General features: G+C 38.7%; 1 protein-coding gene across 6 annotated transcripts in view; it reads left to right on the top strand.

Annotated features, from left to right (window-relative positions):
- Positions 1–13,930, top strand: part of UTRN (utrophin) — a 357,859-nt gene that overhangs the window by 163,152 nt on the left and 180,777 nt on the right. Inside the window, exon 1 of one of the 6 annotated variants that reach the window (XM_042017307.1) lies at positions 1,490–2,074. The exons of the other annotated variants lie outside the window; for them this stretch is intronic. Coding sequence (XP_041873241.1) covers positions 1,931–2,074 — 144 coding nt within the window. The 5' untranslated portion in view covers positions 1,490–1,930. Of the gene's footprint in view, positions 1–1,489; positions 2,075–13,930 lie in introns of those variants that run through there. 6 annotated transcript variants of the gene reach the window in all.

The raw sequence follows: 13,930 nt of genomic DNA on the forward strand, positions 1-13,930 counted from the left end.
AGTTTGTCTCACTGCTTGATTCAAACTTGTAGATTGAAACACCTGAGAAGATAAAAAGCAGAACTGAAGGAAGGAAGGTGTGGACTGTGGGCTGTGTCTTACACAGAAGAGGTTTCAGCTTTTGCACAGTCATTTCTGAATGCTTCCATGGTTTCAGAGTTGTGCTGCATCATAGGTTTTCTTAAAAGATATTTGGTAAGAGCATGTCAGCTAATAATGGTAGGCTCAATCTAGAAGGTTATAGAAGCACACTTCTGGTGGGAATGGATGTAAGCCAGGAGCAATGGCATCCAGAGGAACAGTTCAAATAAGTGGTGGAGATGAGAAAAGACAATGTGCCTGGCAAGGTGAATATGGATGGTAAGATTTCTATATACAGAGTAGAATGTGTATATCTGTTTACTCAAAATGATGTTGTTAGTGTTGCAGACAGATCAAGAAGAAACCAGAGTACAGGTAAACAGGGTTTATCTAAGGAGTGGTAGAAACATTGATTCAGTCCTAAAAATAAAGGTGAGAAGGTTGTCTTCACATAACTGGTTGGGAAGAGATTTTAAACGTCCTGTATGAACAACCTGAACCTTGCATTCATCTCCTTGGTAGGAAAGTGCCTTAAAAGAGGCAAAGCAGTGTATAATGTGCTGACATCTAAGCTGTGCATTATTCTGGATCATATGAACTTGTCAGGATAGCTGTTGCCTGCATATTGTGTTGATTGATGTGCTTGAAATGTGTAGGTACCTTTTCATGTGGAAATATGCACATTAAATCATATGATTACTTGTAGTGGTGTGCTCCACCTACTGTGTTCAGGTCTCCCTGAACCTTTGCTACAGCAGCCCCTCTGAAACAGGTTTAAGTAGATTCATCACAGTGCCTTTGGAAGCAATAAGTAGCTGGCTCTGGTTATGCTGCAGTTTTGCCACACCTAGGGGTATGTTGGCTGTATTGCATTGGAAGTCCTTGCTGGTAGCAAAACACTTCCATGCTCTTGAATGTCCTGCTGTCATCCTTTGCTGGCTTAAATAATTCTGCTTTGTCATGGGAAATACATCAAAATTATGTTAGCTCTTTGGATTCAAGGATGACTTAGAGAAGGGGCTGATGATGCAACTGTATGCTTTTACTTTATCAAAACCCTATTTTTTCTTGTCTAAAGTCATTCTGGAAAATATGTAATTGGAAGTGACTTGTGAAAAACATTCCTACTTTCTGATGCAAGTGAGAATCCTTTGAGATCCCTTTGACTAAATTAGCTTTAAGAGAGTTTTTATAGGAAGAGGTTTACCCCCTGCAGTTTTCCCTTTTGTGTTGGGTAATCTAGTTTTGAGAAACGCCTGTGATTTATTAGCCTTTAACGTATGGCTGATATAATTAGGGCAGGTATCCCTGTGCTCCTCTCTCAAGATTTATAACACAATCTGTTATTCACTCACTCTACAGCTCTGCCAGAGCTGCGTTCAGTCTGAGAATGAGAGCATCCTTTCCCAGAGTGAGGGAGCAAACACTCAGTCTGCTGATAGAAAGCAGCTACTAGGGAAGAGCAACTGTTGTGATACACTGGAGCCGTCTTCCTGAAGGAATTCTTTTTTTGTTCCTGCAGCTTTCAGGCTTAAATTAATAACCTTTTTCTGGCTATTTAGTGCACTCCTGAACGGTGGCAGACGACTGGCTGCTCAACTTCATTTGCCCTCTGCAAAAACAGAGCTGAGCAGTACCGATTAGAAGAATCTGTGAAGGCTGTTATTTTTTTGCATTTGTTTTGTGGGGTTATTTTAGGAGAAAAACTTATGCTATATCAATCTTCTTTGCCTTTGAAACGTATAAAGCCTGTAGCTTGCAAAAGCAGTCCTGGAAGAGAGCATGCTCAGAAAGCTGGCAAATCATTGTCCAGTGACCGGGAGGAAATGATAGTTGCTCTTCATTTATAATGCAAATTCTGAGGTATCTTCAGAAGTGTGGCAAACTTAAAATGATGGCTGTGGTGAGATCCTCTCTTCAGAAAGTTGTGGTGTTGTTGCATCGTTTACAGAGGATGGCAGTTTCTTCTCCCCGTTACCAGAAGCTTTGTAAGGTAAGAAACGTAAGCCTTAAATGTCGTGTGTGTTTTGCTAACTCTGTTGTCTTTCTGAGATAAAAAGAAAAGATAGTGAGCATGGGGTGAGTGTCAAAATCATCTAGGCTGTCTAGTGTTTTTAAAGCTGTAATGCTGTCCATGTGTGTTTTGTTGAAGAATGCAATACAAAAAAAACCAAAACAGAACAACCCTATGCTTGTCTGACTGATACATTTTTTTTAGAAAAGTGCTCTCTTGCCCACCATTCAAGTCTCTGGAAGAAAACTGTTATGTTCAGTGATTTCATTTGTTTTTTATAAAATAGTACCACTTCTTTTCCATGGGAATTAATTAGCTCTTGGTAAATGTGATTCTTTAACTCCTGTGTACCCATTATGTAGAAGAACTGCATTTTTCCATGCCCAGTGTTATTTTTCTTTTGAGAAACTTTTAATTAGCAATGAGTTCAGCACACTAATACGCAGCCATTAAATTCTGACTTCACTGATTGAGTTCTTTCATGGTTAAAAAATCAGGAAAGTTGGAGGAAAAGCATGCTGACATAGGCTACCACTTACTGGTATTTTTGATGGTACCTATTTTGGTGGCTGATTGTTTCTACTCCCAAAGACAGTGTTTACCTTTTGTTTTTTTCATAGGCTCTGTAGTTCTGAACCTTAAGACTATGGTGATAGTCTAGGATACCTAGTAAAATTCACTTTTAAAAGTAGTTTGATCACTCACCAGATTAAAATAAGTGAATAAAATTAATAAATTTAAAACTGATTTGTAAAGTCCGTGAGTTAATACTGCTGCAGTGTGATGCCCTGGTGAGGTGGTGAGGTATTACTAAACTTTTAATACAATGATTCTGTCTTGAAATGTTGCAAAATTATAAAATTATAAAAAGAAGACCTTGTGTAGGTCTTCAGCTGTATATATACTGACATAACCTTACATAAATTCTATTTGGCTGCCTTTGAAATTGTTTTTCTCTTCTTGCTGCTTATGATACTTTAAAACTGTCTGCTTTTTGATGAAAATATGTCTGTGTTTTTCATACAAGGTGTGTGAGAACCAAAGTCTTGTTCTGATGATAAAGCAAAGCCACCTTAACTTGTCCTACTTGTTTCAATCTGAAATGTGCTTTCTGTTATGAGGAATATAAAAAGTCACATCAAGTGAGAGAGATCCCATCCTTAGAATAGGGTTTGAAAGTAAGGGAAAAGTATCATTCAGGATGTGAAGCTTGTAGATGAAGTTCTGGCACATGGGGAAAAGCATTGCCGTCAAATGGCTGTTCAGCGTGCTTCAGTTTACCAAGCTGTACTAATACATGCATCTTCATTATGAAGAATGAGAGACAGTAGTTTGTGTACATACTAGCTATTTTAACAAACATTCCTCAGTTGTTCTTGTCTATCAGTTGTCATTAAAAAGTCTGTTTGCTTTTGTGAATAAAGCAGATTTTTTTTTTCATTAATCTAAAGACATGGGCTATAATTGCCTTGTTTAGTCACTTTTTTTGAATAAACTTGTTTGTAAAATGTTTGTCAAGCTGCTATTTAGTGACTCTTACAGTAATAATTATTTACTAATTAGCCTGAGAGCCCAGTAAATGGTTGTGTACTTAATTTGCTGAGTTTAAATCTACCCAAGGGGTAGTGAAAAAATCTTCTAAAAAGCCGTTCTTAAAATACATTTTCTGATTGAGAACCCATGCACTGATAGCCTTGGGAATTACACATTGCTTAAAATTACACATTGTATGATTTTTGCTTGTTAAAAAGTCATGTGGCTTATTTTTTCAGATGTCTGTGCTTAGTTTACTGAAAGTAGGATTGTTGGTCTTCTGGTACAGTTAAATCAGACACTAATTGAGGGGGGAAAAAACGAAATGGTTTACGATTCCAGTCACTTCCAGCAGGTGTCAATGTAAGGCAATGATAGATGGAAGTCTGGTGATGGAAATGTTAATGCTTAGATGAGAAAATGTATGGAAATTACTAAAAGCAACCATGACAGCATGTCAGGAAAGATTTCTTGTAGTGCCCTGTATACTCCTGTCTTTGGAATGTCAGATGTTTGTATGTCTTGTGCACTCTGTGGATACACTGATATAGTTCAGATCTGCAGAAGAGAAGCTGTTTACTATGAAGTGTATGAATTATTGCATTGTATCCAGGGTACATACTTCATGAACTAGATCTAAATGTTTCATGTGAAGTGTCCTCTGAAGTGTAACAGAGGGCCAATGAAATATGTAAGATAAATTCTTGAAGTTTAGTGTTTGTTTTAAACTGCACTGTTTATGAAAGAAGTAAGGCTTTATTATTGAACAGTACTGGGGAAATGCATAATTGTTCCTTCTAACAGCCTCATATAATAGTAGCACTCAGAATTAATAGTCCACATTTTGCCAATTTCTTTAAAGAAGAAAGAAAAATAAACACTTTGCTGACATACTGCAGTGCGGCTGAAAAAACATGAAATCCAAAGTTTAGGATATTTCTTCTGTTGCTGTTTTTTCTTTCACTAATTCCTTCATACCAAGGTGAGTTTTGCCAGATAGACCTTTCCACTTGTTGCTGTTTGATTTTTATCCTGAAATTAGTGGCATACCAGGGCAAAATGTCTGCACTTGGCATTGTGTTGTCAGTATGTAAGACGTTTTGCTTTATTGTTCTTAGCAGCTTTGTTTCAAAACTCTTGTGTAAGACTTTGATGCTGATAATGAACAATCAGAAAACTGTTGTAGGGGCTGTCATCTGCTGTGTTCTTGCTAATATGATCCTTAAAGAAAGACTTTTATTAGTTATATTCAACTAGCTCAGACTAGAATGAATTTATAACAGAAAAAATAATTTTAAGGTACAAATTGATTGATCTTTTCTGAGAGACCAGAGCTACAACATTACTTACAAAAATAAACTACAAAATTGTGAAACTTTCTTTAAGTTCCCTAACAGAAGGTAAAGAATAGTGCATCTCTGGCAGACAGATAAATGATTACCTTGAAATATGTATCCTGCATATGGAATTTGACTGTGGTATTTTTGAAACACATTGCTAGCTAGTTCACATTGCTAGTTCAGAGACTGGAGAATTCATCCACTGGAAAACAGGCTGAGAAACATACCTAGTTGCTGAGAGGGTATTTCCTCATTTTTGCCTCTCACTTTTTTGAGAAATTCTTGAGAAGAACCTGATTTAAAAATAAAGAAATACTCAACTCTTCATATAAAATACTCAAGTCTCAAACCTGATCCAACATGAGTCTTTGTGTGGTAACTTAGGTGAGCTCCTGACTTCCTCACCTATGCAACATCAGAAACACATTGCGTGGTTCTTTTTTTTCTTAAGAATACATAACTTAAAATGTAATCCTCTCATTTTATGCTGGTTTTTTTAATAGCTAGTGTTAAATTTATAAAACTGCAGGAATTTAAAAGCACAGCGAATGCTACGGTCAGCCAAAATCCTTTTTTTGCTGTGATACTGGTGATGCATTCCAAAAGACATTTACATTCTGTTGAATTTTGAGAGTAGCAGCAAAGGCTCTGTTCCTGTGAAATTTTGAAAAAAATGTGAAGGTCATGGGGACAGGGCAAAAACAAGCCTGGAAGGCTGTGTTGAGAAATGTGTAGGTTAATCCTGGTTCAAATGAATTCAACAAAGATAAGTTTTTTAATGCTTACATGACTTTGAATTGATTTAGAAAATAAATCATTGGCACTTGACATAGTCAGGTATATAATGCAGATAACCAAGTGTGGATGAGAAGGAGCAGCAATGTAGTACATTCATTGGACAGCAGAAGTGAGAACAAAAGTTAATTTTGGAAACACGTTCTGAAGTAGGATATTGTATTAAGAAGGTTGTTGACTGAAAAATGAAGCAGTGTCGTCAAAAGCATTGCTAAATTATGCAGACAGTTTCTTTTTTTAGATGAGAAAGTTACGTCCAGACTGCTTGATACGGTTCTAGTTGTATAAAGGACATTCTAATTAGATTTAGTTTTACAAAAAAGCCTTATAGAAGGGAGGAGGCCAGAATTAAGGGAGACTTGGATAATGATGACTATTATCTACTAAAGTACAATGAGGCTAGAAGTGAACTGGTGAAAACAAAATCACTATTTTGAAAAAGGAGATTTAGTAAATAATATCTGGTGATCAGCCTCTCAGGAGTTTAGGATTTACCATTTTAGAAAACAACTTGACTGGTAACCACCCCACCTCCAAATACCCCACAGCTTGGCTGTGTTGGGAATGATTGTAGAATAAGTGATTTTTGGTGTGATTTCTTGAAGAGTGTATGCACAGGGCTCAGATGAAATGTGACTTGGGTGTTTTGTAAACAGAACAGGGCTAACGCACAGCTAATCAAGGGCAATGTGGTACCTTGATGGTGTTTAGTGACAGAGAAGATAAGCCTTATTTGAAGGAGCATGAATAGGCTGGGAGTGCATGTCAGTCAATGGTCATTTAAAATGAGAGAGATGGGCATAATTTCTTTGTGGGTTTGGATTAAAAATTGTAAAGCTGAAAACTTGTGGAGAATACTTAAAATGATAGGCATCTGGTAGTCTTGGGAGGTGACAGTTGATTTGCTTCTGGCCTTTGTTATAGAATGATCACAGCAGCTAGAGAAGCAATGGGAGGCTGAAGGGAGAAAAATTTTAATAGCTTTAAAAAAATGAGGTAGGTGAAGGCTGGAAATTACTATCCAGTGAGTCAAAAGATATGAAAACTAGAAATATGGACAAGAAATTAAATTCCATTTGGAAATGTAATAACTAATGGAATTCAGTTCTCCATTGGTATCAAATTGCACCTTTATATACACTCTATCAGTGATGGACAACCACCATTAGGGGCTTTGGGGTGTAGGCAAGGTGTTGTTAACTGTTAACATGTTATTTACTGATTGATTTCCTTTGGTCTTTTGGAGGGATCTAATAAAAAATATCAGTGGGATATTGGAGGGATATTTTTATGTTTTGATAGGTCAGAGAGATATGAGATCCTGAGAATTCCTGTGGTCTTCCTACGATAGTGTAAGTTGATTCATGAAGACAGGTGTGGATTCTGGTTGTCATTGGAGTGTAAAAGAATGAGCAGAATTTCAAAGAGAAGCTTGTAGGTAAAGTTACTGGGAAGACCTTTTGATAGTGAGATTTAGGAGCTTGCTAAGTGTCTTTCCCCAAGGACTCCTGTGTCCTCAGTCCTTAAAGAAAACACTGTAATAGGGCCCACAAGCATAAAAGACAAGATGGCAATTGTGAAGAGCCATCATGGATTTTGAGAAGGGTGCCCAAGCTGTTTGCTTTCTGTGAGAAAGTTGTTGCTGTGTCTCTGGATCAAGGCAAAGCAGTACTGTTCCCTGATCATGGTTTTAGAAAGACTTTGGATGTGGTCTGTCACAGCCAAATCAGGGATACGTGGAAAAGATAGATGAGCCAAAAGGTGGGAAGACAATTGTCTGGACCATTTATGTTCCTCGAAGGATGGAACAGAGACTGATACTGTTTAGCATTGTTATGAATCCAGAGTGGGATGGAGTGCACTCTCAGCAGGTTTGTAAATGATACTAGACTGTGTAAAACAGTTCTGTTCCCATTCCTTGGGGCCCCAAATGGGAGGGATGGACTGACAGGAACCCCATGAATTTTTAAAAAAAGCCCCACAAAAACCCAATGCCAATTCTCGCACCTGAAGGAGTAATCCAATGCATTGGTACAAGTGTGAGAAGGAGCGTAGTCAGAGAGGATGAAGTGTTTATGTTTTTCTATTTAACACTCGTGAGGTCATGTCTGGAATACCACAGTTGGTTTCAGGCGCCCGGTTTGACAAACAGTGAGAGACTGGGGAGAGTGCAGTGCTTGGAGGTGCATTGCTCCTACATGATGTAGGAGTAGAGCAGCAGGGGAGCTGACTTCACTTAATTTGGAGAGCAGGCTCCAGGGATTCCCATCTGCTGTCACTGCATACCTGGTGAGTTGTCACTATAAAAGATGGAGCCAGGCTCTTCTTGGAGGGGCCCTGTGGAAGGAAAAGAGGCAGTGGGAATAAGCTGCAGCAAGGGAGTTGGTTGTAAGGGCAACAGTTCTGCACAGGAGGTGTACCTGAGCACTGGAGTGGGTTGCCCAAGGAAAGAGGCTGTTATATTTCCATCTCTGGCAGTAACAGTTGTAGTGGATAAGGACCTTAGCAGCAGACCCAGCTTTGAAATTGGTTCCTGGAATTGGCAGGAGGTTTGACCTCCAGAGGTCTTCCAACTTGTGATTTTCTATGACTCTCTGTGCTAGTGCCCTCTTAGCTTATAAGTGAAGACTAAAATAGTCAAAATGATAGTGCAGCAGTTTTCAGCCGTGGGTTGCTCACTTCCTATGAAAAGGAGTTTCACAGTTTTACCCCATGTGAAAAATTCTTACTACTCTGCTGAATTTTGATCTAAATCTGGGCCTGCTATGAGTGTGCTGTACAGCCACAGCATGTATTCATTTGCAAACCCCTTAGCTCTAGTCTAATCTCAATGGTGGTAATGCAGTACAGTCAGGCATTTGGTGCATATCTGAATTACGTGCCTAGGAGTAGAAGGCATTTTAACATAGCACAAAACTTTGTCATCTAATCTGCCCCCCACTTTTGCATTTTCAGATAATGTTTTCAGAACTAAAGCAGAAGACAGACAGGTTTTGCACATCTTGAGTGATGGGGCTGATCTAAATGTGACCACTTTGTTTTGCCATTTGTCTAATTAGGATCAGTGCCAAATAAAACTGTATACTAAATGGGTATATTATTGTAAATCCATGTGGTCTCTAGGCCTCTATGTATCAGGCGGCTTCTCTAGAAATAGAATTGTTTCTTTAAGGTGAAAGAAAAAGGAAAAACAAAATGGGAGAGGACAAAAAGCTTCAGAATTTCAGTATTCTTAAGTGCTGCATAAGTCATTCCTATTTGCAAGCAAAATGCAGCTTACAGAAGTTAAGATAGATTCTAGGATATAGCTGTTTTTTTTTTTTTTTTAAATAGCAGTTCAGTAGTAATGTGGAAAGGAGGAAAGGAGAGAGGAGATGAGAGAAATACTTCAGGACATGTTTTTAGAATCCTCTTACATTTATTTAAAGGCAAGTTTGATTTTTAAGCTGAAACTATTTTGCTCTTGCAGCAAAAATGAATCTAAAATATGAGGTAGTTCTATTAAAGCATGAATGTAGCATTAATGGGAAACTTGACTTCCATGAACTTCACATGTTCACGGGAGCTGGATCAATATTTGATATGAGAGCCTCTTGCCACAGTGTTTTGCCACAGTGCTTTTTGATTGCTGCCATTTTTCAGGAAGCAATTTTTCCCCCTTCTTTCCCTTAGAGCTTAATTACCCTGCCCAAATTCATGAAGTCATGAAACAGTAGTTGGCTAGAACAGCATAGTGCTTCACCAGCTTGTGTCTAGAGAACTGGCAGTTTTTTCTTGTCTTCTTCAGACAGATCATTTGAGCTTATTTTTAAAAAATCCTGCACTCACTAGGTAGCTGGGAAAATAATGCTGTTTGAATATGTCCTGTCACTGTTAGTCATCAGGAACTCTGGAACAGTTCTGTCCTCCTTTTTCCCTTCCCCTCTGTTTTTAATCAGGACAAACTGTAAGAGAGATGTTCCAAAGTTGCCCTGAGAGTTTTCTATTTCATGTCCACTGCTTGCAGACTTGTGTTGTGTTCTGGCTGCCCTGTGATATTTTCATGCTGTGGCCACTCTTGATATGCTTTGGTGCAAAGGATTTTACTACAAAGCAAAAGTAACTTGCTCAGCCTTGCATAGTTGCATAATTGAATGTGGGTATAAGATGTCAGGAGTGTTTTTTGATACTTGAAATCCTGTGTTGTGCTACAGAAAGAAATTCTTCATAGTCGTAATTATATTTACTGATGGTTTATGGTATATGGTAAACATGGTAGGTGCTGCAAGTGAAGTAACAAATTGAAATGCTGCTCAACTCAAGTTGTACTAGGGGAGGTTTAGATTGGATATTAGGAAAAAATTCTTTACTGAAAGGGTTGTCAGGCATTGGAACAAGCTGCCTGGAAAAGTGGTGGAATTAGAGTTCCTGGAAGTGTTGAAAAAAATGTGTAGATTGGTTGTGTAGGGCATGGTTTAGTGCTGGACTTGGCAGTGCTGGGTGAATGATTGGAATTGAAGATCTTAGAGGTTTTTTCCTATGTTAATGATTCTGTGAATCTGTAGATGCTCCTCAGTTGCTGATGAGCCCTGTATTTATGGGCACAGTGTTGTGCTAATAGGAAAAGTGCTGGGTTTTCTGCACTGGTGTTCCAAATTTCTGACCTGGAGAAAGCATCCTTTCTGGGGAGAGGTGGAGACTTTGGTTTTCAATGCTTGCTCAATTCTTGGCATTTCTGCTGAGACTGCTGATCAATTAGTGCTAATTGTGTTGGGTTTTGGGATATGGTCCTAGAACAGTCATCTGAGGTCGCTGCTTTCTGTCACCTGCCATATTTGGACTCAGTTTGTGAACTATGCTTTTTGCTTTCCTACTTTCTCTTTCTTTTAAGAGGGGATGCATTATTAATCCTGAAATAATCACTCACCCTTCATGTTCAATTTTGGATGTTCCATATCACATACTGGAAGTCTCTTGGTTATTATTCTCTCATTTTCTTTGCTACAAAGAGAAGTATTCTTTTGCTACGAGTTCCAACACAGCAAGCTAGTTGAAACAAATGTCTTTCTCCTCTTTCTGTTACTGAAATTAAACTTTAAATTTCAGAGTTTAAATTAAAGTTACTCAATATTGGGGATTCTTGGGCACCTCTGAGAAGGATGGAAGCATAATAAAAGTTACAGATTGCACAAAATCTCCTTTTCCCACTTTTTTCTTTACTACTAAGCATGACAGTTTCCTCTTTTGGAAGAGGGGGGAAATGGATCCAGAAAGAAAAGAGAGAAGCCTGTCAATGAAATTTCACTTCTTTGCCATGTGTTTGCATCAGGAGCAAAAAGCAGTCCCTCAGCTATTTCAGTGAAATAGCTATGTATCAGTTTATAGGCCATTATCTTTCACTTCATGTAGCCCAGCAGTGTAATGATAAATTAACTCAATTTCTTCCCATAGCTCTCAGTAAGAAGAATAGTCTTAAACGATTCAGCTGTTATCTGTAAGCAGATAATTTAGCCCAATTGTGGAAGACTTTCATCCCTTATTACATTGTTTCCTCTATATTAAGGGTACTTCTAAATGAAAATAAGGGAGATAATTAAGGAGGTTTAGTTGAAGAATTTGGATCTGGACATGACCTTCCACGGGCATTGTCTCTTTGCGAGCTGATGTGATAAGGCACTTACATAGGCTTAGTTACAATTACTTAGATTTAGAAAACATTTGGATTCTAGAACTTTTGTACTAGGCTAGAGTTTTGTTTGATATTTATTTTGTCTAAACTTTCTTTTTACCAGATGTCTGAGTTTGTCTTACTATTACCTGAAATCTTGAAATTTATCATTGCATCTCAGACTCCATGGGATGAAGAGAGCACAGCAGTTTCATTTCAGATGAAAGCAAGTGTATTTCCTCTCCTTTTTTTCAGTTGCAGAGGTGTGGTAATGATCTGCTTCATAGGGAGAAACTATCACTCTGCCAGCAGAACCTGAATACACATTTTGCAAGTGTTTGGTTGTGACTGAAATGGGGGATTGAAGGTGAGGGATGTTCTTTCAAAAAGCATTGGAAATAAGGTTGCCTTTTAATTATGGTGTCAACTATTGTTTTAATTGGAAAAGAGTGCAGAACAACCCCAAAGTAGCCCATGGATTTTGTGATTGTGGAGAAATCTTTGAAAGTTGTGATTCCATTCTAAGGACTATGGCAGGCTTTATCCACTGGAAAAACCTCCTATTTAGACTACCACTCAATGGCAGTCTAAAATATAGCCTAGCTTTCTGTACTTCAGGAGTGCTTTTCTTTGTCTAAGTCAGCCTCATAAATTGACGATACCAGATAAAAGTTTTCAGCTATGGATTAAGGTCAATTCAGTGAAGGAAAAGTGTCAGTGGGAATAGCATTGCTAGATCTTGCAACATGGTTTTATTTTGACATTGCTGGTAAGTGACTGCAATAGGAGAGTAGCTCCTATTGCCTGCTTGTGTAAAATGACAACCAGTTGAGGTTGTCTAAAGCTACTCACTTGTTCCTGTGGCATAGAAGATGATACTCGTTTGGGAGCACAAATAGTCATTGGTACACCAATCTGCAGACAGTAATGGTGAGTTTCAGTGGAATGATCCTGTGTGGCTGAAGAGCAGTGCATTTTTTCCATGCATTTATAATGAACCTTTGAATTTAGGTTAACAGGTAATCTTTGTAAGAAGAAACATGAAAGAACAATTGTGTGGAGTAACAAGTAAAGAAGAGAAAATATGAAAACCAAAGGAAAGATAGCTAATGTGTAGATATCACAGAATCACAGAATGGCCTGGATTGGAAGGGACCTTAAAGATCATCTAGTTCCACCCCCACTTGCTATGGGCAGGGACACCTTCCACTAGACCAGGCTGCTCAAAGCACCATCCAGCCTGGCCGTCACCATTTTCAGGGATGGGGCATCTGCAACTTCTCTGGGTAGCCTGTTCCAGTGCCTCACCACCCTCATAATGAAGAATTTTTTTCTTAAAAACCAATCTGTCTCCTCTTTCACTTTAAAACCATTTTCCCTTGTTCTATCACTATCTGCCCATGTAAAATGTCACTTTCCCTCTTTTTTGTAAGCCTCCTTTAATTATTGGAAGGCTGCAATGAGCTTTCCCTGGAGTATTCTCCAGGCTGAACAACCCCAGTTTCTTAGTCTGTCTTCAAAGGAGAGGTGCTCCAGCCCCCTGATTGTCTTCGTGTTCCTCCTCTGGACCTACTCTAACAGGTTTGTGTGCTGAGGACTCCAGACCGGAATTCAGAAGTCCAGGTGGAGTTTCATGAGGGCAGAGAACAGAGGGAGGATCCACCCTTGACCCACTGGCCACACCTCTTTTGATGCAGCCCAGGATGTCATTGGCCTTCAGGGGGGCTGTAAGCTCACACTGCCAGGTCATGTCCAGCTTTTCACCTGCCAGGGCCCCCAGGCTCCACAGGGCTGGTCTCAATCAGTTCTTCTCTCAGTCTGTATTCATGTCTTGGATTGCCCTGACCCAGGTGCAGCACCTTACACTTGGACTTTTTGATCTTTATAAGGTTCTTTGTGGTCCCACATTTCCAGTTTGTCCAAATCCTGCTGGATATTGAACTTAGAAATAAGCCAAGGTTATGCTTTTGTCCAAGACTGTATGATACGCTGGGCTAAGTATATTAATCTTTAAAACTCAATGTTCCAAATCAAAATTTGAGGAGACAATGAAGATTTTGTTAATGAGCAAATAGAGGCTTTAATATTGCTGAGGTCCTGTACATTGTCGAGAAGGTGTATGGTCCCTGGAGGTTCAGGTTGGTTGTGTTGAAATGTAATGAACATGATTTTAGAAAAAGAGAGGCATTATAGGCTGAGCAAAATATTAACAGCTGCAAGGGAAAAGAATTTAAGCCATCTAGTGGTGTTACTTTTGCATATTTTGTTAACTTGGCTGTCAGCATGCTTACTGGAAGTTTCTTGTGCCAGGTGAGTGCTGCTAGAAGTTGTGTCAGTCTATGTATAAACAACCTATAGAATTCTTGAATCAAGGACAAAGAAACCATATATGCATAGGATATATCTATTTTTTTCTTGCAGGAAATCAAGGGAAATGAAACTTAACTGGTGGTTGTTTTGATACTCTCTGAATGGCAGATCTAGAACAGCATGCAATAAATTTTAAAATAGAAATGAGAA

Source organism: Corvus kubaryi, unplaced genomic scaffold (genome assembly GCF_017639235.1).
Source record: "Corvus kubaryi isolate FWS band 111438036 unplaced genomic scaffold, C.kubaryi_AGA036_p1.0 split3-73, whole genome shotgun sequence".
Lineage (NCBI taxonomy): Eukaryota > Metazoa > Chordata > Aves > Passeriformes > Corvidae > Corvus > Corvus kubaryi.